This window comes from Notamacropus eugenii, chromosome 6 (genome assembly GCF_028372415.1).
Source record: "Notamacropus eugenii isolate mMacEug1 chromosome 6, mMacEug1.pri_v2, whole genome shotgun sequence".
Taxonomy (NCBI): domain Eukaryota; kingdom Metazoa; phylum Chordata; class Mammalia; order Diprotodontia; family Macropodidae; genus Notamacropus; species Notamacropus eugenii.
In genome coordinates this window covers 291,244,703-291,272,149 of record NC_092877.1, presented here as the reverse complement: position 1 = coordinate 291,272,149, position 27,447 = coordinate 291,244,703, and the positions used below count along the sequence as shown (strand labels likewise).

Sequence of the window (27,447 nt, the reverse complement as noted above, 5' to 3'; positions counted from 1 at the left end):
ACTACAAACCTGGAAGCAGCTACCATACTGCTTCCTCTCCTCTAAGTCTCTTCTTCTTCAGGCTAAATAAATGTCCCTAGTTCCTTCAACAGATCCTCCTTTTGAATTCTAGTTGTCCTCCTCCGTAACTGACCACTCATCATCTGGTGTGCAGAATTAAGCACAGAACTTACTCTTAAGTGTGATTTGAGCAAGGCAGAGTGAGGGAAACTAGCACCATTCTCCTTCTGTATACCATACTTCTATTTATTCAGCCTACAACCACATTAGGCTTGCTGGCTAGCATAACATACTACTGACTCATTGAATTTGCAGCCCTCTAAAACACCCAATTTTTTTTTCCACATAAATTACAGATATCCCCATCTAAAACTCCTGGCATGGGTTTTTTTTTTTAATCCAGGTTAGGACTTGATTTAGAATTAGCTTCAATTCATCACCCATGTTGATCTCTTTAAACCTCAGTTCTGACACCTAATAAATTAGTCCTTCTAGTTTTGTTTGCATGTTGTCTGCGAGTTCCTTTGAAAGCATGGGCGTTTTTGTTTTTGGTTTGGCACTGAGCTTGGCACATGATATACACTTAATGAATATTTGTTGACTTATGTTACCTGCAAATTAAATAAGTTTGACTTTTATACCTTCATCCAAACACTAATAAAAAGAATGGCCAGAACAGGGCCAAGATCAGATGCCTGAGGTACTCCACTATAGTCTTCCTTCTTGGATAATATGAATCAATTACTTTTTGGGTCTAGTCCTTCAATTTCAAACACACCTAACTAAACCATCATCCATCTATCTTCACCTTGTCCACAATGCAATCATAAAATACTTTTTAAAATACAAGGTCTAGGTCTAATGCATTCAGCAGACTACTGACTAAATTTAAACCACTTGAGGATAGGATCTTCTTAAAATTTTCTTTGCATGTCATGTACCTGGTACAGGAAATTCTGATTGAAAATAAGGTTAATCTGACCACTCCACAGACACTGTGTTGCAAAATCTTATCCTTTTCACCTCCATATCTCTTCTTATGTCAGTTCCCTTCTCTCCATTTCTATAGCTAAACCTCTAGTTGAGGCCTTCATACCTCTTCGCTAAAATACTGGAACAGCCTCCTTACAGCCCTCCCTGCCTCAAGTCTCTCTCCATTCCCATCTATCTTCCACATAACTAGGGTGAGTTCCTAAATGACAGTTCTGATCATGTTAATCCCCTACTCAAACTCTAGTGGCACCCTATGGCCTCTACAATCAAATATAAAACTCAACAACTGTTTTGCATTAAGTCCTACATATCCTGGTCTCACCCAACCTCTCCAGCCTTATCACAATCATTTCTCTTTATGCTCCCAGCCATCTTGCTATTTCTGATATTCTGCCTTCTATCCACTATCTCCATGCTTTACATTGGTTATCTTCAATGCACGGAATGCACTTTCTGCTCACCTCCTCTTGGAATCCCTCATTTCTTTCAAGAATCAGCCCTCAACCCCTCTGCTGCTCCTACCCTCCCCTCCTCAAATCATCTTGTACCTATTTGGTGTGCACCTATTTACGTGCATGCTGTTACATTAGAATATAAGCTACTTGAGGTCCTGGGCTGTTTCACTTTTGTCTCTGTATCCCCTTAGTGTGGGGACATATACAGAAGGTAATTAATTAATAAATGTTTACTGATTACTTGATTATGTCGTATATATTTTGTATTCTCAATGACAGGAACTCGGAGAACAAAACAATCAACATTTCCCAAAATCAATTTGTGGATAAAGGAAACACCATAAAATTTAATAACTTCTAATTTCAAAACTTCAAAGATCAGTGACTTCAGTGTAGGTATTTCTTTCACAAATGCAGGTGCAAAGCAAGTGATGGATATTTTATTAAGCATCTACTAAGTGCCAAGCACTGTGCTAAGCACTGAGGATATCCTAACCCTCAAGGAGTTCATAGGGACATGCCCATGTACAAAAATGTATATACAGAATAACCAGGAGCTAATCTCAGAGGGAAAGTACTTTACACCTTAGAGTAGTCTCTGTGAGTTTTCTATGGTCACAGAATCCCAGATGTAGAACAGGAAGGGACCACACAAGCCATCTAAAAATGTGTCAGCTGGCAGGCCAACTCCCTATGAACTTAACTTGGATTACCTTCTACTCTCTCACCAAAGCCTTTATAGATTGGTAGGACTTGTAGTGGTCCAAATTCTCTGGTATGGGTTGTTGAAAATACAGAGACACCTCCTTACTGAGTGGAGGTATCAATTTCTTGCATAAACCAAGAATGCACGTAATGTCTGTTTTTATGCTTGATCATACCAATCTTTTCTGTCCAGAAAAAAACAATATGAGAAGAGTGTTTAGTCATTTTTAAGGCATATTGCCAAATGCTCTTAAATGAAACAAATACTATTTCACAAAACAGCTTTGTTTCCTGGCCAAAAGTGAAAAATCTAAAAAAAGAATAAAAATGTAGTTCAATTCCATCCCCTAAATGAGACGATGCTACAATGAACATAGGCTTCCTGAAAGGGAGCCACAACGCTTGCGTTGAAGACTTTAGAATGTCTTTTACCTTACATAGTAAACATCTCTCCTTACTTGTTGGTTATTCTGAAAAATGCCGCATAAGGGGTGACCCTTTAAAAGCCACATCATGTATATTTTTTTTAGTATTCAGGAAACAAAGTGTGAGGACTGGCTTGGTTACAACTTGGAGACACAACTCCGAATTTTTCTGCGCCTGCGATTCATTCTTTTAACGGTTCTAAAATTAGTACTTTATTTATAGCGAAGAGGCAGCGTAACCCAGAGCCCTTGAACAACTTGAAAGGGCAAGGTTCGTTCTAGGCAGAATTTTAGAGGAAAAGCTAGACCCATCCACTCACTCTCAGCGCTCGCTACAATGGGAGTCCACTCGGAGAGTCCTCCAGAAAGACAACCACACTGCAGACGGCCGCTTCCACGTCGGGGCTCACACTCCCGGTCGCCACCATCGCCCCAGGAGGAGCCGGCCCCCACCCGCACCCCCGCCGCCGGGGCGCGTCTACGCGGCTCTCCGGGTTTGGAGCGGTCTTCCGAGGGGGGAGCGCCAGGCCCCGGCTAGGACTCTACTTTTTCTTTATACGCTCTGGGGCAGGGGCCGAGGGCACCGGTGCCGCGGAGACCCCGAGGCGCGAGGGGCCGGGCCGGCCGAACGAGGAAGGATGCTCCCGGGCCGATCCCGGGGAGGAGGGGAGGCCGGCCCGGGCCGCTCGAGGGGCCCCGGGGACCAGGGGCGGAGGCGAGGCCTGCGTGGCGGCTCCTGGGGCGGCTCCCGGCCACTCACCAGGATCCGTTTGAAGAGGTTACTCTCCTTGGGCGGCAGCTGCACGGACGGCATGGCGGGGCCGCAGGGAGGCGGCCGCGAGGCCCCGGCGGTCCGGCTTCCGGGGGCTCCGGCGCGGGGCGGCCGCGGCGGCTGAGGAGACTCTCCTCCGACGCCCACCCGCCGCGTCCGCTCGTCAGCCCTGGGTTTGGACGCGGCTCCAAGGTCAAGGCCGTGGGGGCGGGAGAAGAGGGAAGGAGGGAAGGACGGTCCGGAGTCGGAGAACTCTCTCCGCCCGGCTCCCCCAACCGCGGCCCGGGCGGGGAGGGGGCGGGGATGGAGGCGGGGGCACGGCGCGCCGCAATCATAGCCGCCGGCCTTGCCCTCCCCCTTCCTAAACTCTCCGGAGCGCGCGTGCGCGCGGAGGCTGGGGCTGGGGGCGGGGTTTGAGGAGGGATCGAGAGGCCGGAAGGGGGCGCTCTGGAGCAGGATTGGGCCCCGGGGATGCCATTGCATCTCAGAAGTGCAGGCAGGGGTCCAAACCAGCTTCGTAACAATCTTAAGGCCACATTGTTAAATCCATAGATAATACGGCCCGACAATACATAGGTTGTAAGGTCCGTGAACATCCTCCTCTCTGTCCCTTTCCTGCTGCGTGTCCTGTGAGCCCAAGCCACCGATCTGTCCATCTGTCCATCTGTCCGTCGCTCAGTCTGCGCTGCGGGGGGACAGGCAGGCGGACACAAGTGTGCAGGACGGAGGCGGGTCGAGCCGCCCTCTTAAGGGGCGATGCCAAGTCAGCACTTTGCTCTGGGCTAGAGCAGTGGTGCCAAATAGGCAACGTCCTACCGATGGTTGCCATGGTGGATACAGATTAAAATGTAAGTGGGAAATATCTTAAAAATAAAGATATAATAAAAGATGGATAACACTGTATCTTAAAACATAAGACAGTACGCTGCCCAGATCCTTTGGTATGTATTAATAGCCCCCATTTCTATTTGAGTTTGGTACCTCTGGCATACAGTTCTGCTAAGTTAAGTGACTTGCCCTGGAACACATAGATAATGTTAGAGGTGGGAGGGGAAGCTCTATTTTTCCCTGCTATCTAACTACTACTACACCATGCTCTGTATGAGAATAACTGATATTTATAGATAGCACTTTGGAGTATGCAAGTATTTCACTCTCACAGCTGTGAAGGATGTTTATCATCCCCATTTCACAAATGGGGAAATTGTGACTTACTTAGGGATGGTGAGTTTATTCCATAGTCACACCTCATGAAGGTCACAAGGGAATTTGAACAGAGGTCTTCTTGGATCAATGTCCAGCATCCTCCCCACTAGCTACTGAACTCCCTCGGTTCTTATAATCTAAGGTGCAGTCTAAGTAGCCAAGTGACTTGTAACTATGTAGAGAGCTCAGGACCTGGAGTGAGAAAGCCTGAGTCCTCAGATACTTAGCTGTGTGACTCTGGACAAGTAACAACTTCAGTCTTACTCAATTTCCTTATCTGTAAAATGGGGACAATAATAGCACTGAGTTCCCAGGGCTATTGTAAAGCTCAAATGAGATAATATTTGTAAAGTATTTTTCAAACCTTAAACCATTATGTAAATGTGGTTTTGTCCTACAAGAGTTATTTTTATTGCCCCATATGGCGGAAGAATGTTTGCCTTCTCCAGGAGGAGGAAGACTGTTGCTGCTTTGGGGTTTCTATAGTACTTGTAATACAAAAGAAATTATCATTTAATTACATGCTACCTTTACAGTCGAGCAGCCTTAGCCTTCCTGCTGTCTTTGAGCTCCAACTCCCCATACTCTCTGACTTTTTACTACAATGGTTGTTCACCATTGCTAGAATGCCTCCTCACCTCTTGTTACTGACTTCTTATGTTTTCCTTCAAGACTCCTATTCAGGGGAAGCTAGCCCCCCCCTTCACCCTATTTCTCCTTCCCTCAAATATTACCTTCCATCCACTCTGTATATATCTTTCACCCCAACAATGTCTTACAGACTGTATATGAATCATACAGTAGTTGGATAAAGATGACATCTCTATGGAAGTTTTTTTTTTTTTATTTTGTAATGTTTAACAATCACTGCCATACAATTGCGATTTTATCCCTCCCCACCTACTCCCCGCTACCCCCCTCCCTCCCCACGACTGCATACAATTCTGTATAGATTCTACATATACTTTCCTATTGAGTATATTTTCACTATAGTCATGCTATGTAGTCAGACTAAGATAAATGAAAGAAATCGTATAACAAATCAGAACATGATACACAAACACATACACATACACAAACATGATCTGCTACAATATGTGAGTGACTTCCATATTTCTCTCTCTGAGTGTGGCAGGCATTTTGCCTTGAGATCCTCCATTGGGATTTTTTTTTTTTTTTTGGTAAGAAGTTCTTGTGTTATTACAAAAATCTAAGTCTACCAGAAAAAACTCTCACACACTGTGGTTGTTGCTGTGCACAAAGTTCTCCTGGTTCTGCTCCTTTCACTCAGCATCAGGTCATATAAGTCCTTCCAGGCCTCTCTGAAGTCTTCTTGTTCATCATTTCTTATGGCACAATAGTATCTATGGAAGTTTTTATTACAGCACTGTCCTAACTTAAATATGTATATTCTTTTCCCAGATCTGGGTGCATGCAGAGCTTTCCTCACTAGCTTTCTATACCAAATCTGAGCAGCAGTATTCCTCTGCTCTCTTGCTCGTTGCTAAGAGTAGAGAGGGCTCCCTTCCCCTAAATTAAGCGCACAAAAACCCAGGCTTGTGGTAGTGGTCAGTGTCATTTCTGAGGATCTAGATGGAGGGAAGAAATTGGGGCCTAACCTTGCCATTTCTACCCCCAAACAAAGCGTGCAATTGAAGAGTAACAGAGGTCATATCTTAATGGCTATATGGGGCTGTGCTAGTGTCAACTGGTGACAAATGACGAAAACAGCAATTAACAATCTCATCTGAAACTCACAACAGCCTTGCACGGTGGGCACTGCTATTATCCTCATGTCACTGCTGGGGAAGTTGAGGCAAAATGGCTGGCCTAAAGTCACATAACTGGTAAGTATCGGAGACTAAACCTGAACTCCCATTTTCCTGACTCTAGTCTAGGCCAAGTACTCTGTCCACTCACCACCAGTTGCTCCTGAGGGAACTCCAGTGATCCCTTATACATATTTAAACATTCCCTGAAGTTGTTGTTTTTCCTCTGGCCTAATAACAACACTTTTTCCATTAAAAAGAATCTTAAAAGCACCTACTATGTTCCTGGAGCTATGCTGGACACTATAATGGCATTACAATAAGCCTTGTCATTTGGCTGGAAGAAGGTTTGAGTATGTGAATTCATTCCAGGCAGACCCTGACATTTCAGGGTTCCCAGCAACCCCAAATTGCATCAAGGCCATATCAACACTCCATAAAGGATGTCAAAAATACAATGTGTATTTAAAGAAAATAATTCAACATAAGAACTGTAGACATTCAACTACTCACTTCTCATGTCTAAGTAAATGTTTCAGTTGTAGCAGTCCTTTCTGCTAATTTAATCCAAGTGCCACTTCCATCCTAAATGGACTTGCTTCAACCACTGTGTCTGGAGGATTTTAATCTTTGCATTTGTCAAATCAATAATGTCAATAGTTTTTCTGGGTCCTTAACTTAGCAAACATTTATTGACAGGCCTTGTGATACAGACTGTATATGTTATTGTGATAGGCCTTGAGGATACAGAGACAACAGCAGTACAATCCCTCTTCCCAAGCAGTTTGTATTCTCCTGTGAGTAGTAGTACCTGCCTAATGGGGACCCAATTGGCCACTTCTAGTTGAACAATGCAACTTCCTTCCTTCCTCCCTCCTTTCCTAATCCCCCTCCTCCTCCTTTCTTCCTCCCACCCTCCTATCCCTTTGTATGTTGAGTTCAGGGAACCATAATGTTGAGTTTTGGGGTGCTTGAGACCCCAAAATACCAACACCCGGGTTCCTACCCGAATGAATTCAACCCAAGCCTTCTTACAACCAAAGAAGAACAAAGTTTACTGAAGATTCACCATACTGGATTGACTCTTAAGAAGCCTAACCATTTGTGAATACAAGCAGGACAGATAGAATCTAAGCTAAAATGAATCTGAAATATAGAGGCAAGAGGGAGCTTATATACAGAAAGACCTTGGGAGGGATCTGGGGAAGGCCAAGTAGTCAGGGTGATGGGCAGAGGGGTTTAGGGAGGATCTTGAGGAGGATCTTAATGGGACTGGGGTGACTGATCAAGGGTGGGAAACAGCTAGGGACAATCAGACAATGGAGGGTTTGGGTGGGAAACAGGTGGGGCAATCCAGAGGTAACAGATAATGAGGACCAGGCTAGATTAAGGGCAATGGATTTGGGTATGAAAAACCAGATTAAGTGGGAAGATTCAAGGAGGTTTCCAGAGTCTGTATGCCATCATGTCCATATAGGGAATCATAGCCTTACCTGCAGGTGCTCTCTGCCCAAAGGAAAGTAAATTTTTATTGTTATAACCTCACAAAGATATTTTGGGGTTTATGAGATATCTTGAGGTTTACAGGCTAGATTTCTTTTTAAGGATCATGCCTTAAACCCAAATCACTCTGTCCTTGAATGGCCAACAATAGGTCCCAGCCCAAGCTTCACTTGGTCATTGTTTGGACTCTGATGGCTCAGAGTGAGTATAAATAGCAATTGTTTCTGTTTTGGCCAGAAACCTAGGGGAAGGAAGTGTGGGGTCTTCCCCTCCCAGATTTTTTTTTAACTAGGTAAAAGAGGCCATTCTTTGCCTCATTTCTAACCTAGTCTAACCACAGAATGGGCATTGCCTCAGTCAAACTGAGACCTGGGAAAGAAAGAATATGCTCCTGGAGAGTGTAGGAATAAAATATGGACATAGGAGTAAATACACTTTCTAAAGGGAGAGAGATCTAACATTTGGGGATTCAGGCATGGCCTTGGGTAGGAAGGGGCACCTAAACTGATCTTTGAAGGAAGCTGGGGATTTGAAGAGGCAGAGATGAGGTTTGCATGCAGTCTGAGAGTTTAAAGTGTGTTAATTCTAGAAATCAAAGTTATTTCATTTCTCTTAATAATCTCTTTCCCTCCTCTGTTCTCTGGCTTCCTTGTCTGGAATTCATTCCCTTCACATCTCTACCAGTCTTCTCCAAATCTTTAGTTTGCTTCAAGGCTCAAGAAGCACATCCAGATTGTTAGTGTTTTGCCTTCTCAAATTATCTTGTGTTGACTATCTACTTGCTCATTGTGTCCCAGGATAGAATGTAAGGTCCTTAATGGTGGAGACTTTATTTTTGTCTTATATCCTTGGTATCTGCCTAACTGTAAGAGGGTAGGCCAGAGTGGGAATGTGACCTTGAGTCTCTCAGAGAATGTAAACTACCTTGGGTAAAGGCAAACAGCAGAAGAAGCTACAACCTGCAAGTGACCCTGGACTACCCTGGGGCTACAAGTTCTTTATTCTGTTTCTATATAATACCTAACCTGGCCCCAGGTTGGTGCAGGGATCCATGATCTTACTTTGTCCTGTTGCTGTCCAGGATTACTGGCCTCTTCCAAGTAAACTCTCTTAAACAACCCAATTAACCTATTAACCCTAATAAAAGCTTTAATAACTGAGCTGATATGACCCCCCTCTTTGGAATCTCAGTATTCTCTCAGAGGGTATGCCATTGTACAACTGGCATAATTAGGGCAAGAGAGTCTGCCCTCCTTACACTAACACTAGGCTTTACACTTAGTAGGTATTTAATAAATGGGTATTGAGTTCACAGTCAAAGGCACTATAGAATGCTGTGCCTCTTACTCCCATCCACCCTTTCATCAAAACCCCTAAATCTGAATTTTTCTCACTTTCTAGTACTTGGGTCAAAGGTCCCAGATATGCAAAATGAAGGGAAGAACTGAGGGAATTTGCTAGATAATACAACTGAAGAAAAGATGATCTATTTGGATATTCCATGAAAAAAAAATATTTTGGATTTAATTATTCAGATACAGTATCTTTGCCAAGAAAACCCTAAATGGGGTCAAGAAGAGTCGAAAACAACTGAAATCAATGAACACTGTCTTAGACTAAATCACAGAGAAGGTGCCTGACCTGCATTGCTAGGAGTTTCTTTACCTGGGAGTTCCATATACCAGTTAAATCAGTCAGTCACACATTTATTCACAAACAATAAGCAAACTCATTTTTCTCCTTAAATGTTTCTATATAGCCAGAGATATCCTTTTGATATTAATAGCAAAGGATATTCTCACCAATTCTCAGATGGAAAAATTGAGATTAAATGGCACAATATTTCAAATATATATTCCAATTAACACAGTTTCCTAACATGACAGCACTTACTAACCCTAAATGTGAGTACCATCTAAATACTCTAAGTTACCTCCTCTAAAACTACTGATACCTTTTGCTCACGCTTACACACTGATCCCAAGTCTATTTCAGTCTCCCTTTCCCCCTTCGTTTCACAGCATGCTGGGATTTGTAGTTCATGCTTCGGCAGCAGGAATTCTGGGAGATGTAGTCTACCTCCTCACTCCCCCTTCCTTTCCAAAGGCCGCGCTCCTATAAAGGTACAGTGCCCGGTGTTAGTTGTGTTTCTTCTTCCGTCCTTGTCGTTTATATTTCTTTGGGGCTTCGTCCTTTCCCTCTGCTCCCTGCTGGGGATCGATCGGCCCCACTGACCCCAGATAGCCCAGGAACGGGTGGAGAGGAAGTCCGGAAAGGAGAGGTCTGTGAGGGGCTCCCCAGACCCGAGAGTGACCCTCGGGCCTGGCAGGTCCAGGGGCTGCGGACCAGGTGGCCAGGTCGGCTGTCTCTTACCAAGTCGGGAGCTGGCTTTTGCATTTCGCCGCTTCCCGGGAAGGACCCCGAGAGCTTTGCCGAGGCTGGCTCAGCCTGTCAGGCTCCAGCAGCCAGGTTCCACCGTGCGGGAGCCGGAGGTAGGCAGCGATCTCTCCTCCGGGGGACGGTGCGCCTCTGCTGCGTCAGGACAGGGGCATCCCCAGGAGCCTCCCTCCGGCGTGGGTGAATGTCGGTGCCCTGAGGGCTGTCCAGACCCAAGCAGTCCTTATTTCTGTGGGGCTGGGCAGAGCCGCTGTGCCTGCTGTAGGAAAGCTATGCGTTCTTTAGAATCAGAGGGGCTGAATTTGAAAAGAAATCCTAATTATTTCAGTACAATTGGTTTCTTTTGTAAATAAAGACCATATTCTGAGAAGGGGTCCATAGACTTCATCAAACTGCCAAAGGAACCCATAGCATAAAAAAAAAGTTAAGAACCCCTGCTCAGGATTTGTGAGTACTCATTGTAGTTTATGTTTCTCATCAGTGAGGTGCGGGACTTTGAGGAATCTTAGACCCCCAACCTCTCCTGAAGACCTGAAATAACATTTTAAAAATGTATTATGGCTCCTTCCTTTTTTCTTTGGTGCAACAATTGTATAAGAGTCCTTGGGATGGTGTTATCCAAATATACTTGAGGCCACTGTGTAAAGCAGCACAGAAGCATCACCTAGTGTTTTTAACTTTCGGTTTCCTTCCACCTCTTTTCCGTCATTGGTTATAGCATCCTTCTAAGTGAAATTCAATGAGAGATAGTGGTATTATGAAAAGAGCTCTGGGCTTGGGATCAGACAGCCTGGATTTGAATCTTGGCACCTTAAGCTTTTCTGAAGCTCAGTTTCCTCATCTCTAAAACTGGGAATGATAATAGTTCTACCTACCTTACAGAGTTATTGTGGTAGTCAACTATCTGTTCAGTGAATCAGTTTATTAAAAAATAATGTATTAGGCTTATTGCCATATAATATATAAATTTTATATTTACATCATTACATAAATTATATATCAGATATATAAATAAGAGGTAATACATTGCTAATCATAGAGCCCTACATAGCTGATTTCTGGTTAACTTTTTATTTCTGAATTCTATTTTTCCTGTGATTCAAATCAATCTGATTATGTCTGTTAACTCCATCAACATATGAACTTCTGGGTTCCAGACACAATCTGTTTTTCTTATATTACTCATTTCTATCAAATTTTATTCCTTTTATTGTCCTATGAAACCACTACATGTTATATGCTAGTTACCAATTATGGTAATATGTGATAGTTACCCTACACAGATAATCCTCAAACTTCATTTTTAACAAATAGTTTCATCCCCTCCTCTCACAAATCGTCTACCAGAACTATTTTCACTGGAATTTTCTTCCTTTCTGACTACTGTCAGCGTAAGGGCTAAGGAACAAGAGAACTCTTATCATGGAATGGGTGACAATGGGAGAAATTAAAGAAGCAGAAAGTCGTTAAAATAGAGGGAAAAGAGCTTCGAACTTGGATTACAATCAGTTCCTCTCAGAGGTTTCTTATAGCTCTAAAATTTTGTGGCATAGGTTTGGATAATTGTTTTATATATTATGCTGTGTGTCAAATATTTCCATTTATTCACCAGTGCAGTAAGATCCAGGCTTATGAGTTTAGAGGTAATTTTAAAATAACTGTTTCTAACCTTTTCTGCTCAGAAATTTGTTAGTGAGGGTCACTATACAGAAAGTGCTATATATAAACCTCAGAGCCCTGTATAAATGATTTCTACTCTACTTCTTCTTCTTATATCCTAAACCCTGATCATTTGCCTAGGTTGGTTAGCAGAAATGGGCGGAGAAAAAATGATGTTGCTTTCTATCAGTTTGTTACCCCCATTTCACTACTCGAAGAAGAGTGGAGCAGTTATTTTATGGGTTGGTAAATATGAAGACTTTCAGTGGGTGAGGAGATGACAGAATTTTTGAGGTACATCTACCTTTATAATTCTCTTGCTAATGTAATAGAAGCAGTAGGTTTTGTTTCAACAGTTGTGTTTATAAAATTTCAGATGCTGAGATGAGTCGTTACCTGAGTGTTTGGATCCTTTCAGTTAATTATTACCAGCAATGTCGCTTCTACCACCTTCTTCCTCATCTATCCAGAAGGAACAGGCTTAACCCAAAGCAGTGTATCTTTAGGCCAAACTGGAACCACATTTATTGTTCTCCACTACATAAAAACTGGCCAAGAAGATATTGTCAGCAAGACATCAGGACACTGTGGAAACATAAGGCACTGCAGAAATATGTGGAGGATCTGAGAGGAGAATATCAGAGGCTTGATGGATTGCTGCATCATGTCTCTGTGAGTGAAGGTGATCGGAGGACTGTGATCAGAAGACATGCTGAGCTGGCTCAGTTTACTGCCATCTATCAAGAAATTCAAGAGTCTGAAAGGGCAATTGAAGAGTTAGAATCAATGTGTAAAAGTAAGTAAAATATATATACATATATATGTATGTATATGTGTGTATATATAACATATATACATATAACATACGTACATATGAGCTAGCATTTACATAGAGCTTTAATGTTTGTAAAGCATTTTATAAATCTCATTTTATTCTCACAACTCTGGGAGGTAAGAATTTTGATTATCCCCATTGTACAATTGAGGAAACCAAGGCCGACAGTTTAAATGATTTGCCCAGTGATTTGCCACATCTAGTGTCTGAATACAAATTTGAACTCAGTTCTTCCTGACTCCAGGTGCAGCATTCTATCCTCTGTTGACTTGTATAGTCAAATACAGGATCTTTTAAAAAATATTAATGTCTCAGAGTACCAGAATTGTTAAAAAGCTTCCAATAAAACAGGTGGAGAGAATGTAAAGTCTGATAGTAAGAAAATGATTGTTTTCTGATTAATGTATTAATAATGATATGATGTAGCTCACAGGAGTCAGGAAGACCGGAGTTCAAATATGACCTCTGTTTGTCTTAATCCACTGGAGAAGGAAATAGCAAACCACTCGAGTATCTTTGCAAAGAAAACTCATGGACAGCATTGGCATGCTATGATTCACAGGGTCACTAAGAGTTGGACATTACTCAACAACAACAACAATACGTCCATCACCATGTAAATATTACCTAATGATGGTACTGACTATTACTGTGGTAGAATCATAAATTTTCCCAGCTTTGCCATCTGAACTTAAAGTATTATAACCTGAGAAAGCCAAACTCCATCATATTTACCAAAATCCAGAACTACATGAACGTTGCATACTTTGTGGTCAACTGGTCAATTCCTACGGTTGAGTCTGTGACTTAATCAAGCCAAATGAATTAAAAATCATCTACTAAGAGCCTGCCATATGCCAGTCACTGTGCTAAATTCCAGGGATGCAAAGAAAGACAAAAAACAGCCCCTAGTCTCAAGAATCTCACAGTCTAATGGGGGAGACAGTATGCAAACAACTATGTAAAAACAAGCTCTATACAGAATAAATTGGAGCTAATCTTGAAGGCATTGGTATAAAGAAGCATGGGAAAGGCTTCTTGCAAAAAGTGGGATTTAACTGGGACCTAAAGGAAGCCAGGAAGTAGAGATGAGAAGGGAGAGAATTCTAAGCATAATGGACAACCATTCAGAATCAAGAGATGGAATATTGTGTGCAGGGAACATTGTGGAGAGTTTAAAAATCTTAAATTATGGCCCATACAGAGAAGGGACAAAGCACAATTCCTGAAAGTTTAAATACTGATAAGGAATGGAACCTGGGGGACTGATAATAGCTATGATGTTATGATTTGGCAAAAATGGTGCTAGACTAGAAGGTAGGAGACCTAGGTTTTGGTTAGTCCCCACTTTGTGATTTGGGGCAGGTCCCTAGAAACAAAAAAACAAACAAAACTACAAAAGAATATGGGTAGTTATAATGTCTTCAGGTCCTACCCAAAAAAATCACAATTGGAGCTGACACACAGAAAGATGAATTTCACTTTCTTCTTGGATTCCTCCTCTTCCCCCAATTTAAAAGCTGACCTTACAAGACCTTCTGAAACCACGTATGATAGTCTAAGCTCCATTCTCATTTTAGTTCGACCTGGCCAACATCTCTAACATGCATATCTGTAGCTTTTTTTTTTCTTTTTTTCTTTTTTGGAGGGGTATCAGTTATCCATGTTGACAGTGGTTTCTAATTACATTTTTCATAAAATGTTAGAGCTGGAAAAGACCTTAGAACTTATCTAGCCAAAGATGAGTTTGACCCAAATTCATGTGGCCCAAACCAGATTAATAAGTAATTGGAAAATATTTAACAAAGTAAGTAGAAATACAATGCAACATGGATAATGCTAATCTGTGGTTTTTTAAGTCAGTGTACCTCAGGTTTCTGTTTGAGTTTGACCCACAGCTCTAGTCCAAACTCTTTGTTACATATAGATAAGGAGACTGGAGCCCCAGCAGGTGAAATTGTTTGCCAAGGTTTCACATGAGCTAATAGCCGAACTGGAATTAGAACTGAGGCTCATAGATTGAGAAATGGAAGGGGCTTTCCGAGTCTAACCTCTTTATTTTACAGATGAGGAAACTGAGACCTAGAGAGGGTTAGTAACCTATCCAAGATCTAGGTAGGAAAAGGTAGGCCCAAGATTGGAACCACAACAGATTTAGAACTAGAAAGGACCTTTGAAGTCAAGTCCAAATTCCTCCTGTTACATATATGGAACCCAAGGCCCAGAGACGTCAGTGATTTGCCCAGGATCACACAGTGAATAAGTGTCCCCACTCTAAGTCCAATGCTCTGTCCTCTACCCTACTGCCTCTCTTGTGGAGGTTCTTGGATGGCAGATCTAGTGTCATGCTAATCACATGCTTTCTACTGAAGCATGTTTTTGATTCCCTGTCAGACACTTTTATTACTACACCACCATGCTTCCACCTTCCTTTCAGGACAGGTATCCTAACTCTAAAATTTTACATTTAACTCTTTAATGGGAGTCATTATTTTGCCCTTCCAGGGAAATTTTGGCCAAAATGTACATGTCTGCGGTAATTCAAAATGTGATGCTATAATAGCCAGTCAAGCTGATCTGATTCATTGTCAATGTAAAATGACCATTTATTTCTTGTGTATTTATCACTGGGTCATAGGGCACATGGAAAAATAATCCTTACAGAAAGCATTTTTGAGATTTAATAAAATGATCATAAATTCTTTGGGAATTATTGGTTGAAAGTCATTTTAAGCTAATAATCTTGTTGCAATTATTAGCATAGGTCATTTAAACATTTTAATATAGAGAAGGGGAAGAGAAGAGAATAATCATTTATTAAGCACCTACTGTGTGTCCAATATGTGCCAGGAAGCACTTTACAAATATCTCATTTGATCCCCTAACAATCCTGGGAGGCAGGTACTACTATGATCTTCATTTTACAGTTAAGGAAACTGAGACAAACCATGATGAAGTGAATTGCCCAGGACACTAGTAAGTGTCTAAAGTTGTATTTTAACTCAGTCAAAGCCCTTATTAAACTCTGTACCTGTCACTGTGGTAAGCCCTGGTAATGCAAATACATGCAAAAAGAAAGCAGTCCCTGCCTTCAAAGAGCACACATTCCAGCATGGGAAGACCTCCCCAAAAGGGGAGCAAGGGGACAGGGTGGAGAAGCAGTGTGGAGAATCATGGGCTGAGCCGTGTTCGAAGTGAATTTGAAGTGAGCATGGTTAGCATGAGTTCATCCTCAAATGGAGAGTATGGGGATGAACCAATCATGATGTTCAAAGTAGGCAGTAGGATACAGGATGTTACTAGGCAGAGCTGTTGATCTTCTGGGCAACTCCAAGGCTAAGTTCTGCAGAGAAGGTGCTAACCTGCATAGGTAGAGGGAGTTCCCTCTTCCAGGAGTATCCTATAACAAAGATATCACACATTTAGTTCCTATTACATAATGTGATCAATACATTAGATTGGGTTTTTGTCATAATCTATATTCTTATGAGAAAAATACTTGATTGTTATAAGAATTTAAACATTTACAAGGGAGTTGTTAGCTGGCTGAATTTACTGTCTGCCCCTTGTGTTCATGGGACTGTATTAAGTTTTGTAAGGAATTATAAATGGAAGGAAGGAAACACCTACCCTATGCCCCACCCCCACGGCTATTGTGAGGATAAAATTAAATAATAATTGTAAAAGCACTTAGCATAGTGCCTGGCACATCCAGGGCTGTGGCCAAAGAAATCCATCCAAAAAAATCCAAATCCAAAGAAATTCTGACCTGAAGATAAATCTCTAGTAGAATAGACCCTTGAGGTCCAGGATTGTTTTTCTTGTTGTCTTTGTGCTTCTAGTACCTGCTGTGGGTGTTTGTCCTTCATCCTCAAAGAGGATTATGACATCGGGGAGGTGACGCCATGACTTGCAAGTGAATTAGATTTAAGTAAGGGAGGGCTGTGAAAAGTCACCAGCCTCCCCTTCTCCTCTAGAGCCATCTGGGTCCAGTGGCCAGAAATAGATCAGGATGATTGGAGATGGTCCAGGATTCAGAGGGGGGTGAGGGGGGAGCCTTAGCCTTTTCAAGCAAAGATCTTTAATTGGTCTGAGTTTGACTGAAACAACTTCCCTTCAGTGATTAAGGTTTAATTGTTGCTGTTTGTCCTTTAAGAGAGGACCATGTCTTCTTGGAAGTGAAATGAGGCAAAGAATGGCCTCTTAAAAAAAAAAAATCTGTTCTGGGAAGGGAGGACCCTCAGGGTTTTGGTCAAAGCAGAAACAATTGTTATTTACATACATTCTAAGCCAATTGGGGCCCCAAGAACGACCAAGTAGGGCTTAGCCTGGGACCTATTATTGACCAATCAGTGAGAGTAGAGTGACTTGGGGTCAAGGCTGGTCTTTAAGAAAAAAAAGCGGAAAAAAAGTGATCTCTGAATGGAATGTAAATATCCATGGGGTCTAACACAAAGTAACCACTTAATAAATGTTGAATGCCTTTCTACAACCCTGAAATAGAAATGTTCTAACAGGTGAAATTAGCCCTTTTATAGCCTCTCCAAGCAAAATAAAAGTTGTAACCATAATTTCTATTGTTGCTTTTTAGATTTGGACAAACAAGAAGAGAAACAGCTATTTGAACTTGCTTTAGAAGAAAGAGAAGCCATTGATCAAAAGATCAACAGGTTATGCAGAGAGGTAGTCTCTGATCTTCATAGACATCACACAGATCAGGGCTTTCCCTGAAAGCACTTGGCTTTGCAGTTCACGTTACTTTCTAGATACTACTTCCTTATAAGTCTTACTGAGACTGAATGGTTTAGCATTAGCATTATTACTGTCGTTAGTAATAGCCATAATAATTGGTAGTCTTTATAGAGTACTTTCAGGTTTGCAAAATGCTTTATAAATGTCTCATTTTATCTTCGCATAAGATTAAAAAAGGTAGGTCATTTTACTACCACTATTTTACATTTGGGAAAACTGAGGCAGATAGAGGTTAAGTGACTTGGCCAGGATCACGAAGCTACTTAGTGTCTGAGAAAGGATTTAAACTTAGGATTTGAGACTCTACATACAGTTCACTCAAGAGAAGAATAAAAGTGGGGTGGGGAGGGTAGAGCAGTGAATTTTTCGTTGGAAGACTTTAACTTGAATCTTGGCTGTGTCATTTACTACCTGTATGACCTCAGCTAATTCACACCCCCTTCTCAGGGCCTCCATTTCTTCAACTGTAAATCAAAGAGACTAGACCAGATCAATTCCAAGATCTGTCCTTAATTTACCAATTTATAATTCAATAATGAATCCCTTCTTTTTCAAAAGCTAACCTGGCTAAGAAACCAGAGTAGAAAACATGCTCAGGTGCCCAGTGACCACCAACCTGCTTCCCACCAAATTAGAAATCCTGGAAATGGGGTTAGAGAGATGGGATGAAGCAGAGGTGGCAGAGTTGGTTTATTATTACCACAGACTTAAAAATGAGGTTACAACATCAAAACAGAGCCAAGACTTCTGACTTTCAATACAGTCAGTATTCTTACTAATAGACAATTTAGTTTACAATTTAAACTCTACATCTCAGAAAAGAGATAGCTGGGAGAATCTCAATCAGTCTTGGTAGCACCTGTTAGTTTAATTTGGGAAGGTGTTTGGGTAGTAGTGAAATGTTTTCCCTTCTTCACTGGGTTATATTTTTATTAGGAAATCTCCATTTCTAGTTGTGCCTTAGAAATTCCCTGTTTGTGCCTTTTTGTCTGAAGGTGGATTCCAAGAAAACTCTTCAAACAGAGAGTGACTGAGAAGTCAAGTCAAGGCATGGTGACCCTGCTTTCATCCAGAGGAAGAAAGAATGAACAGTCATATTACAAAAGCCTTTATCTCTTCCAAGAAAGGATTTTCAAAGCTTTATTTTTTTTCCTTTGGATGAATGAAACTAGTGTTTTGGAAATAATTATAAAAAACCCAAACTGAAAGAAATTGAATAGAAGACTGTCTTTTGAGCCAATGTTCAGCATTTTAGAAAACTAAGATAATATGATAGCAAGAAAATAGAATCTCTCAAATTCATTGTCAATGAATTGTTAATGTGAAATGATCATCTTTATCACAGTCTATTTGACACTTAGAGATCATGTGCCTTAGTGACCTTAGTAATTAAGTGCTAAGATTTTTGTATCACATCTCTTAGTCAGGTGCAAGTGTTATTCAAAGTGAATGAGGGAAAATGGACATATATGCATAGCACATTAAAATTAAAATATGTTTTTCCCCTCTTTCAGCTTTTCCAAACTCTAGTGCCAAAGGACAAAGATGACAAAAGTGATGTTATTTTAGAAGTAACATCTGGGAGAACAACTGGAGGTGAGTAAAATCATTTCATGGAGAAAATTCAAATTGATTTTCCCAAGTATTGATTTTATTTTTCTTTCATTTACCTTCACTCAGACTTTTAAAATATCTCTTTGAAGAAAGGTAAACTTTTAAAAAACCAAATACATATTTTGGAAATTTAAAAAAAACTATTGGATGCCATTCAAGGCAATATATGATTTTTGAAAATCGGTAAGAATTACACTGCATGGTTTCTTCCTATATTCTATCATTTTAATGTATTTGAAATCAGATTAAGACAAACACAAAGGGCATCTCTGAAGACAGAACAAGAAAAATAATACCATATAGTAGTTTAGTGCCTTGTTGTTTTCAGAGCAATTTTATAATAAAGGAGCAGCCTGAAAGGTACCTGGGGAACAAGGAAAGGTAATGCCATCTTCTTTCTCTTGAGCTCTGTTGAAATATGCTCAGCTATAACCAGATTCTTGCTATAGCTGACTTGAAGATTGAAGGGGAAGTGTGTCTGAAGGATGTAGGCAAAAGTCTGCATTATTGACCAGCTGAAGTTGTACCCTAAGGAAATACCAAACTGCCCCCTCATTTTGGGAAAAGTAAGAAGCTGAAATGACACATAGAGAACTCTGCTTAAGTAAAGTGTCTGGGGGAGAGTCACTGTGAATAATATAGCTAATGGTTATAATATGTAATAGCAGATGCCTGTTTTTCTGTATTCAGTTAGGGATAAACAGAGAATGTGGGAACACTATAGCTAATTTTTGTTATCTTATCCTAAGCTATATGGGTTAGGTTTCTATTAATGCCATTGTTTTTGAGTTTAAGAAAGGAATGCAAATTTCCTTTGAGGGTAGAATGAACAAGGTAGTTGTTGGCCATGCTGCCAACCTCAGGGGACCCTTTGGGACTTTGAAGACTCAGCAAGCCAGGGTAGCCCTGTTCTTTTACATGGTGCTGAGTAACATGGACTGAATTTTTCTTCAAGCCAAGCTTTCCCTCCAATTCCTCTTTTTAAAAAAATCTTTATTTGTGTTTTTTTAAAAGTACTCCAAATTTAATATGCACTAAAATTTAAGTCAAATCTTTATTTAAACGAATGCACTTAAAAACATGACCTAATTTATGGTGCTTTTTTCCAAGGAGGAAGAGGATAAAATAAAAGGGGAAAAAGTTTGGTGTGGGGAGGAGGGCAGCAGCAGTTTTCCAGTTGACCACCTGCCAGAGAGACTTATCTTCCCTTTCCATCCCTCCCCCTCATGCTCTACTGCCTAGATTTGCTTCACCAGTGATGGAGGGAGGGGAAATGCAGTTTTCCTATTTTAAGCATGCCTAACAATACTCCTCCTAGGAGGAAAGGAAATTTTAACCTCTTTTGATGTTTCTCCATTGTTTACCTTTTTTTCTTTTCTTTAAAAAAACCTGTGTATTAATGATTTGGGGGAACATTACTTTCACTTCCCAATAACCACCCCCATGCAACAAAGAAGCAAAACATACTGACCGTGTCTGAGGACAGGTGCTGCTTTCCACACCCATAGTCAACCACTTCTTTCCAGAGAAAATGAGGCATGCCCCTCCTATAGCACAATCCCCTCAGAGTTTCTGATTCTGTCATTTTTCTCACATAAAATTTCTGAAACTTTCTATTGCATTTCTGGCCAATCCTCTGAATCTCCAGGCTAAAAGACTACTCTACCCCATCTGGCTTGACTGTTCCAGGATTTGTTATGAGGCTCTATTTATGATTATTTGGAGGTGAATAGGGGAGAGCTACAGCAAGTTACTGTTTACTCTGTCATAGTGGCTCCCAGAAGTCTCAGTTGCATTTTAAAACCCTTCCCCTTTGAGCTACCTCCTTTGATCTCTGCTCATTGAGTCACTGGGAAAAACTAACAGGTATAAAAGCTAAAAAATAACAACAGCCATAATGATAATAATTATAGCTAGCATTTATATAGCACCTACTGTGTGCCAGACCCTGGCTATACATGACAACGTACAGGTTCTAGAAGCTCCAACCAAAGACTTCCAGCCAGTCCCAGTCATGTGCTTTGTGTCTGGTATCCAGAGCTGTGCCTGGCACATAGTAAGTACTTCAGAAATACTTGTTGACTTGATGTGGTGGCTGGGGACCAGTCAGACTCTTTGGAGAAACTCACTATCAGTTTGGCCACAAAATGATATTTTGTTTTGTTTTGTTTTTTAGCCATGGCATCTCTCAAAGGTCATCTATTAAAGCTATAGAGATTGCAGTCTGCATAAGCAGACCAAGAACTCACCCCTATAAAACAGCGAGATGATTTAGTTAAGCCAGGGATCCTTTGGACGTCAGAGGAGGAAGATATAGAAAGGTTTTTGTTTTTTCTAAAAAGCTGGTACCAACTGAATATCCTTTTTTTTTTTTTAAGGTGATATCTGCCAACAGTTTACTGGAGAAATATTTGACATGTACCAGAGCTATTCGTGTTACAAGGGTTGGAACTTTGAGATTCTAAACTACGCCACAGCTGACTATGGTATGAGCACTCCGAGTATTCTACCACTCTTTGAAGTCTGCCCATCTTCTCTCTGATTTTTATCATCACCATGATTTGAACAGTTTTTGAACTAGCAGGAGAGTAACATGTGAAGTTTTACAGAACAAGGAAAAAACATGATTCTTGCCTTCAAGGAGTTTATAATTTGAATGGGAAAGACACTGAATGAGTATGAATTGAATGTCCATTATATGGTCAGTATTGTGCCAGAGGTTGTGGACATAAAGAATGCATTTATAGTCTGGTCCCTTTCCTCCAGAAACTTAAAGTTCAATTAAAATAAAAAAGTATTAAGTGCTTCCTAGGTTCTATTGACAGGCATTGTGGCATAGTAAAAGAGAGTTGACCTCAGAGCCAGGAAATCCTGGGTTCAAGTCCTTTGTCTGACATTTTTCTGACTGCGTGACCCTGGACAAGTCACTCACCTCTCAAAGCTCTAGGAAACTGAGTATGAGCAAACTTAGCTACTTATGCCCCTACATCTACCAGCTGGTTCTAGACATCAGACTGTGTTTCAGCATCATTTCCCACCCAGTGGTCCACCCAGGTTATCTCACCATCTGCCCACTCACTATCTGTGTACCCACCCATGCCACCCCAAAACAAAGCACCTTTCCCTGGTCATCGCTCCCCCGCATATATTGTCTTCCCCAATTCCTGAAGACAGGGACTTTTGTATCTCTAGCACTCTGCACACTGCCCAGCCCTTCATAGTCTCAGCTAAGATGCCAACCTGCACTGACAGTGGGAATCACAGGGCTAATGAAATATTAATGATAATAACAATAATAGCAAGCACTAATAGAGTGCCTGCAGTGTGCCAGGCCCTGCATTAGGCACTTTATAGACTTTATCTCATTGGATCCTCACAACATCTCTGGGGGATACATGCTATCACTATCCCCATTTTACAGTTGGGGAAACTGAAACAAAAGAGGTTAAATGACTTGCCCAAGGTCACAAAGTTGGGAAGTATCTGAGGCTCGACTTGAATTGAGGTCTTCCTGACTCCAGGCATAGCACTCCGTCTGCTGCACCACCTAGCTAAAATCAGCTTCCATTCCTGTCCCTGTCCTTTGTTTTATTTGTGAAAAACCAAACTGAACCATGAAACCATGGCGAACAATCCTAGACATAATATAGGCTACATGCCGAACTGTACATATGAAATGAGCAGGAAGATTTGAGTTAAAATTCCATTTCAGACATTTACTAACTGTGTTATTCTCTGTTTACCTCAGTTTCCTTATCTGTAAAATGTGGATATACAGCACCTACTTCCCAGGGTTGTCGTGAAGATAAAATGAAATGATATTTATTTATAATGCATTTTGCAAACCTTAAGGCACTCTATAGATGCCTGTTATCATCATCATCATCACTGTTATGTTTCAGTCATTAAGTCATTGGCACAATGAGCTGAAAATGAAAGTAGGGGGAGGCGCTTGAATCCCTGCTGCATTACAGGAAGTCAGCCCTAGCATAATGCTGCTAAATTTTCTATTGATGGTCTACCTAGAAATAATCAGGAGTAGATTTTATCATAGTTCATTTAAGAGTTTTAAGACCTATTAGATTAGTCAACATTATCAAATAATGTGAGCATCCCTCTTGCATGCAAGCCCTCAATCAACAGAGCATCTCAATTCAGACAAAGCTCTGGTTTACCATAGACTAAACTAGACCTTAAATAAGAGCATCTAGGTCTCAAATCAGTGTGCCATTAGAAATGAATTTATGTATAACCTCTGGATTTCTTTGTATTGAAGGTGGGTTGCACCATGCAGCGGCTCGAATTTCTGGTGACAGTGTCTATAAGTATTTGAAGTATGAAGGTGGGATTCACCGAGTTCAGAGAATTCCTGAGGTCGGCCTCTCCTCAAGGATGCAGCGTATTCACACTGGAACAATGTCAGTTATTGTTCTCCCTCAGCCAGATGAGGTAACCTCATTAAGCAGCTAGTCTAAATAGGTATTATGTACAAGATTCTCCTTCTCTGAGAGAACTGGTTGTTTTCATATCACAATGTGTCCCATAACCCAAAATGGGAGCTTTCAGCTTTTCCCAGTGTGAAGGATATTGTCAGTGAGCTAAGAAGCATTTATATGTGAGGCACCATGCAAAGTTCTTGGAATACAAAGAAAGGCAAAAACATGACCCCTGTCTTCAGGGAATTCACATTCTGATGGGAGAGACAATAGGCAAACAAATAAGTATGTACAGGATCTAGTCAGTGTAAATGGGAAGTGATCTCAGAGGGAAGGCATTGTAGTGGAGGAGATGGGGAAAGCCCTTTACAAGAAAGTGGGACTTGTCCTGAGTGTGGAAGGAAGTCAGAGAAGCTAAGAAGCATTCCAGGCACAGGAGACAGAATTGGAGATGGAGTGTTATGTATGATGAACAGCAAGAAAGCCAATGTTTGTTGGATTGTAAGAGTAAGCAGTCTTGGGACAGCTAGGTGATGCAGTAGCTAGAGCACCAGCCTTGGAATCAAGAGAACCTGAGTTCAAATCCAGCCTCAGATACTAGCTGTGTGACCCTGAGCAAGTCACTCAACTCTGTCTCCAAAAATTTTTTTAAAAAAGGGTATGTGGTCTTGAACTTGGTTCTATGAACTTAAAAACATTGTTTCATAACTGTAATTTAATAGAAGTGATTTCCTTTGTATAGAGGCAGCTAGGTGGTACAGTAGATAGAATGTTAGGTCTAGAATCAGGAAAACCTGAGTTCAAATGCAGCCTCAGATTCCTTACTATCTATGTAAACCCAGACAGGCCACTTAATCCTGTTTGCTTCAGTTTCCTTAACTGTAAAATGGGGAAAATAATAGCCCCTACTTGTCAAGGTTGTTAGGAGGATCAAATGAAGTAATATTCATAAAAGCACTTAGTTTTGACCAGATAGTTCTCTATGGCACACCAGTGCAAGGGGTCACTGAATCACTACTTGAAAACCTCCAAGGGCAGGGAACTCAGTATCACTGGAGGCAGACCTTTCCACCTTGGACAGTTCTAAGGGAAGTTTATATTTATATCAAAACTAAATCTGCTTTTCTGTAACTTTGCCTGTTGTTTCTAGTTCCACCTTCTGGGCGCAAACAAGCCAAAACCTCTACCCTGTGACAGCCTGTTCAATACTTGAAGACAGCTGTCATATTTCCCTAAGGGTAATATTTCTCCAGGGTAAACATCACCTGTTCTCAAAAGATTCTGTTACAGCAGAATTTAAAGTTCCCTGACTTTTCTGGTCACTCTGTTTTCTAAAAATGCTCTGTCTTTCCTAAATTATGGCTCTTGGAAATTAGAGTAGAGTGGGAGCATCACTCTCATTTACTCTGGATACTACAGTTCTATCAGTGCTTCCTAACCTTGTGTTAGCCCTTTCACTGCCACATTATAGTCTTGTTTCCTTTTGGGCTTTCAGTCCACTAAAACCTCTATGTCTTTTCATATAAAATGTACTCTGGTGATGCATCCCCTAGCCTGTGCTTGTGCTATTGGTTTTTTTAACCCAGGTGTAAGACTTTACATTTATCTTCCATTGAAGTCCTGTCTCAAAGGCTGTATACCAGTTATGCCAGGCTCTCTATAAGCCCTACAAGGCTGGAAAGATGATATAGTGGTCTAGCAATGGACCAGCTGAGCAAAATTCAGTGAGATTCACCCACAAAAGTTGAGCCACCAGGTAAAGAAGATATGTCCATAGCAACTAATAAAACTCTGTTAAGCTATAAAGAGTTGTGATCTGCTAGGTGAAGAGAATTCCACATCAGGGAAATCACAGGGTTATTTTATTCATTGATGCAAACTGCATCCTTTTAGATTGAGCACATCATTTAATTTAGTTTTTAAGAAGTTTTTGTGAAGTATTTCAGGGTTTTTTTTTAGAGGAAGATAGGTGGTGCAATGAATGCAGTACTTAGCCTGGAGTTGGGAAGACCTGAGTTTAAATATTCAAATTCAGATACTTACTAGCTGTGTCACTTTGTGCAAGTCACTTAACCACTGTCTGCCTCAGTTTCCTTAATTGTAAAATGGGGATAATAATATGTACTTCCTAGAGGTGTTATGAGGATCAAATGAGATAATATTTATAAAGAGTTTAGCATGCATTAGGCATTTACTGTTTGTTCCCTTGTTTCTGCCTTCTTTTTTACATCACAGTTATTACCAGATGTGTCTTCATGCTCTCCACTCATCAAACACTCCTTTGTAACAAATAAGAATAGCGTATACAATATTCCATACCCATAGTCTCCCACCTCTCCGCTGAGCAAGGTCTGTTTCATCATCTGTTTTCAGTGCAGTCACTCAGAATTTGCTAGCCGGTACAACAGGAGCCTCCTAAAGTTCCCTTCCTTTCTCCTTTAGCAGCCCATTTCTCCTTGTTGGCTAGAATCAGGTATAACAGCTAGTCTGTTTATCTGTTTCTCTAAATTTGCACATACAGGGAACTTGTTGACAAATTCAGTTTGTGAAAAGGTATGTAGAGAGTGTGGAAGGAAAGACAGGTAAAACAGTGAATGCAACAGGAGCATCAAAGCAGACTGCATGCAACCTGTTTATCCATCAAAGCCATTATCTGCCCTCTTGTCACAGTTGTCCATCTCCTCCTGTAAAGCCACCACAGGAGTCTCCCCGATGTCCTGGAGCCACTTTCTTATTCTCTTGACATTGTAGGGATACTAATTAAGCCTGTTGAGACTTCATGGGTTATTCCTTGCTCTTGTTGAATGATTGGCCTACCCTTTTTTCTGGGATCATGGAATCATAGATTTAGAGATGAAGGGGGCCTTAGAGGCCAACTAGTCTGACTCCTTCATTTTATAAGATAACTCAAAGCCAGAGAGGTGAAATAACTTGCATGGAGAGAGTAAGTGGCAGAGACAGAACTTGAACCCAGGTCTTCTGACTCTAAATCCAGCACTATTTCCATTGTACCACATTATTTACACTGCTTCTTCTGTGTTTTCACTTGTAATGTGTTGCAAACTGCTCAGGGTCATCATCTCTTCATTTTGGGTTGTCTTTGGCTTTAATTCTTTCGAAGGAAGGAAAGGCGAAAAGTAGGGCAAGGAAGGGAAAAAGGCAGCAAGGAAGGAAGAATAGAAGCTAGAATTCTTTAAGTGCCTACTAGGAATTCTAGAGACTGTAATAAAATCACTAGGAGAACACTGATATGCCAAAAATACTCTGATGTTTAGGAACATAATGTAGCATTTTTTTCCATTATAATTCTAGGAGTGATAGAAAAGTAAAAGCTTATAAAAATATTAGATTACCTATGACTTGATAACATTCAAATTTAGCATCACTAAATAGCAAACAGTTGGAATACAATGTTTATGGTAATAATTTTTAATGAATTTTTTTCTTTAACAGTCTTTGGTGGTAGTAATAAAATTACTTTATTGCAAAACAGATCATTTATTGAAAAATTTCAGTATAAAATTATTATCATTATTATATAGATAGTTTCACTAAGGGTAGCACTTATGAATGCCTTTGATCTTAGGTAGATATTAAAGTGGAACCCAAGGATTTGCGTATAGATACATTTCGAGCCAAAGGAGCGGGAGGGCAGCATGTTAATACAACAGACAGTGCTGTCCGAATTGTTCATATCCCCACAGGTAAGTATATCTTTCCTCTTCTGGATGTTTTACTTTTTTCCCAGTTAGAATCCCAAGGTGTTTGGGCTTCATGAAGGTCTCTCCTAGTAACTGAATTCAACAGATATTTATTAACCTTGATCAAATATTAAATATGATCAAGGCATGGTACCTGATACTATCCATCCAGAAGGAATACCTTTATCAGAGGATACGGACAGGATGGACGCCTGATCCCTTTAA

The 27,447-nt window shown here is 40.9% G+C and overlaps 2 protein-coding genes across 13 annotated transcripts in view; one reads left to right on the top strand and one right to left on the bottom strand.

Moving 5' to 3' along the window:
- Window positions 1-3,995, bottom strand: part of NAA16 (N-alpha-acetyltransferase 16, NatA auxiliary subunit) — a 98,779-nt gene extending 94,784 nt beyond the window's left edge. For 4 of the 11 annotated variants that reach the window (XR_011968807.1, XM_072617112.1, XM_072617111.1 and 1 more), the window contains exon 1: window positions 3,339-3,995. Coding sequence is in view for 7 of the 11 variants with exons in the window: in XM_072617112.1 (XP_072473213.1) it covers window positions 3,339-3,833 (495 nt within the window). In the remaining 4 variants the exon portion in view is untranslated. The other 7 variants (XR_011968805.1, XM_072617108.1, XM_072617109.1 and 4 more) reach the window with 5 other exon arrangements.
- Window positions 3,996-9,849: 5,854 nt separating this feature from the next.
- Window positions 9,850-27,447, top strand: part of MTRF1 (mitochondrial translation release factor 1) — a 31,506-nt gene continuing 13,908 nt past the window's right edge. Inside the window, exons 1-7 of one of the 2 annotated variants that reach the window (XM_072617114.1) lie at window positions 9,850-9,951; window positions 12,261-12,680; window positions 17,311-17,402; window positions 18,986-19,067; window positions 21,464-21,571; window positions 23,362-23,534; window positions 27,108-27,225. In XM_072617114.1, coding sequence (XP_072473215.1) covers window positions 12,269-12,680; window positions 17,311-17,402; window positions 18,986-19,067; window positions 21,464-21,571; window positions 23,362-23,534; window positions 27,108-27,225 — 985 coding nt within the window. In that variant the 5' untranslated portion in view covers window positions 9,850-9,951; window positions 12,261-12,268. Of the gene's footprint in view, window positions 10,321-12,260; window positions 12,681-17,310; window positions 17,403-18,985; window positions 19,068-21,463; window positions 21,572-23,361; window positions 23,535-27,107; window positions 27,226-27,447 lie in introns of both variants that reach the window. The other variant, XM_072617115.1, reaches the window with a different exon arrangement.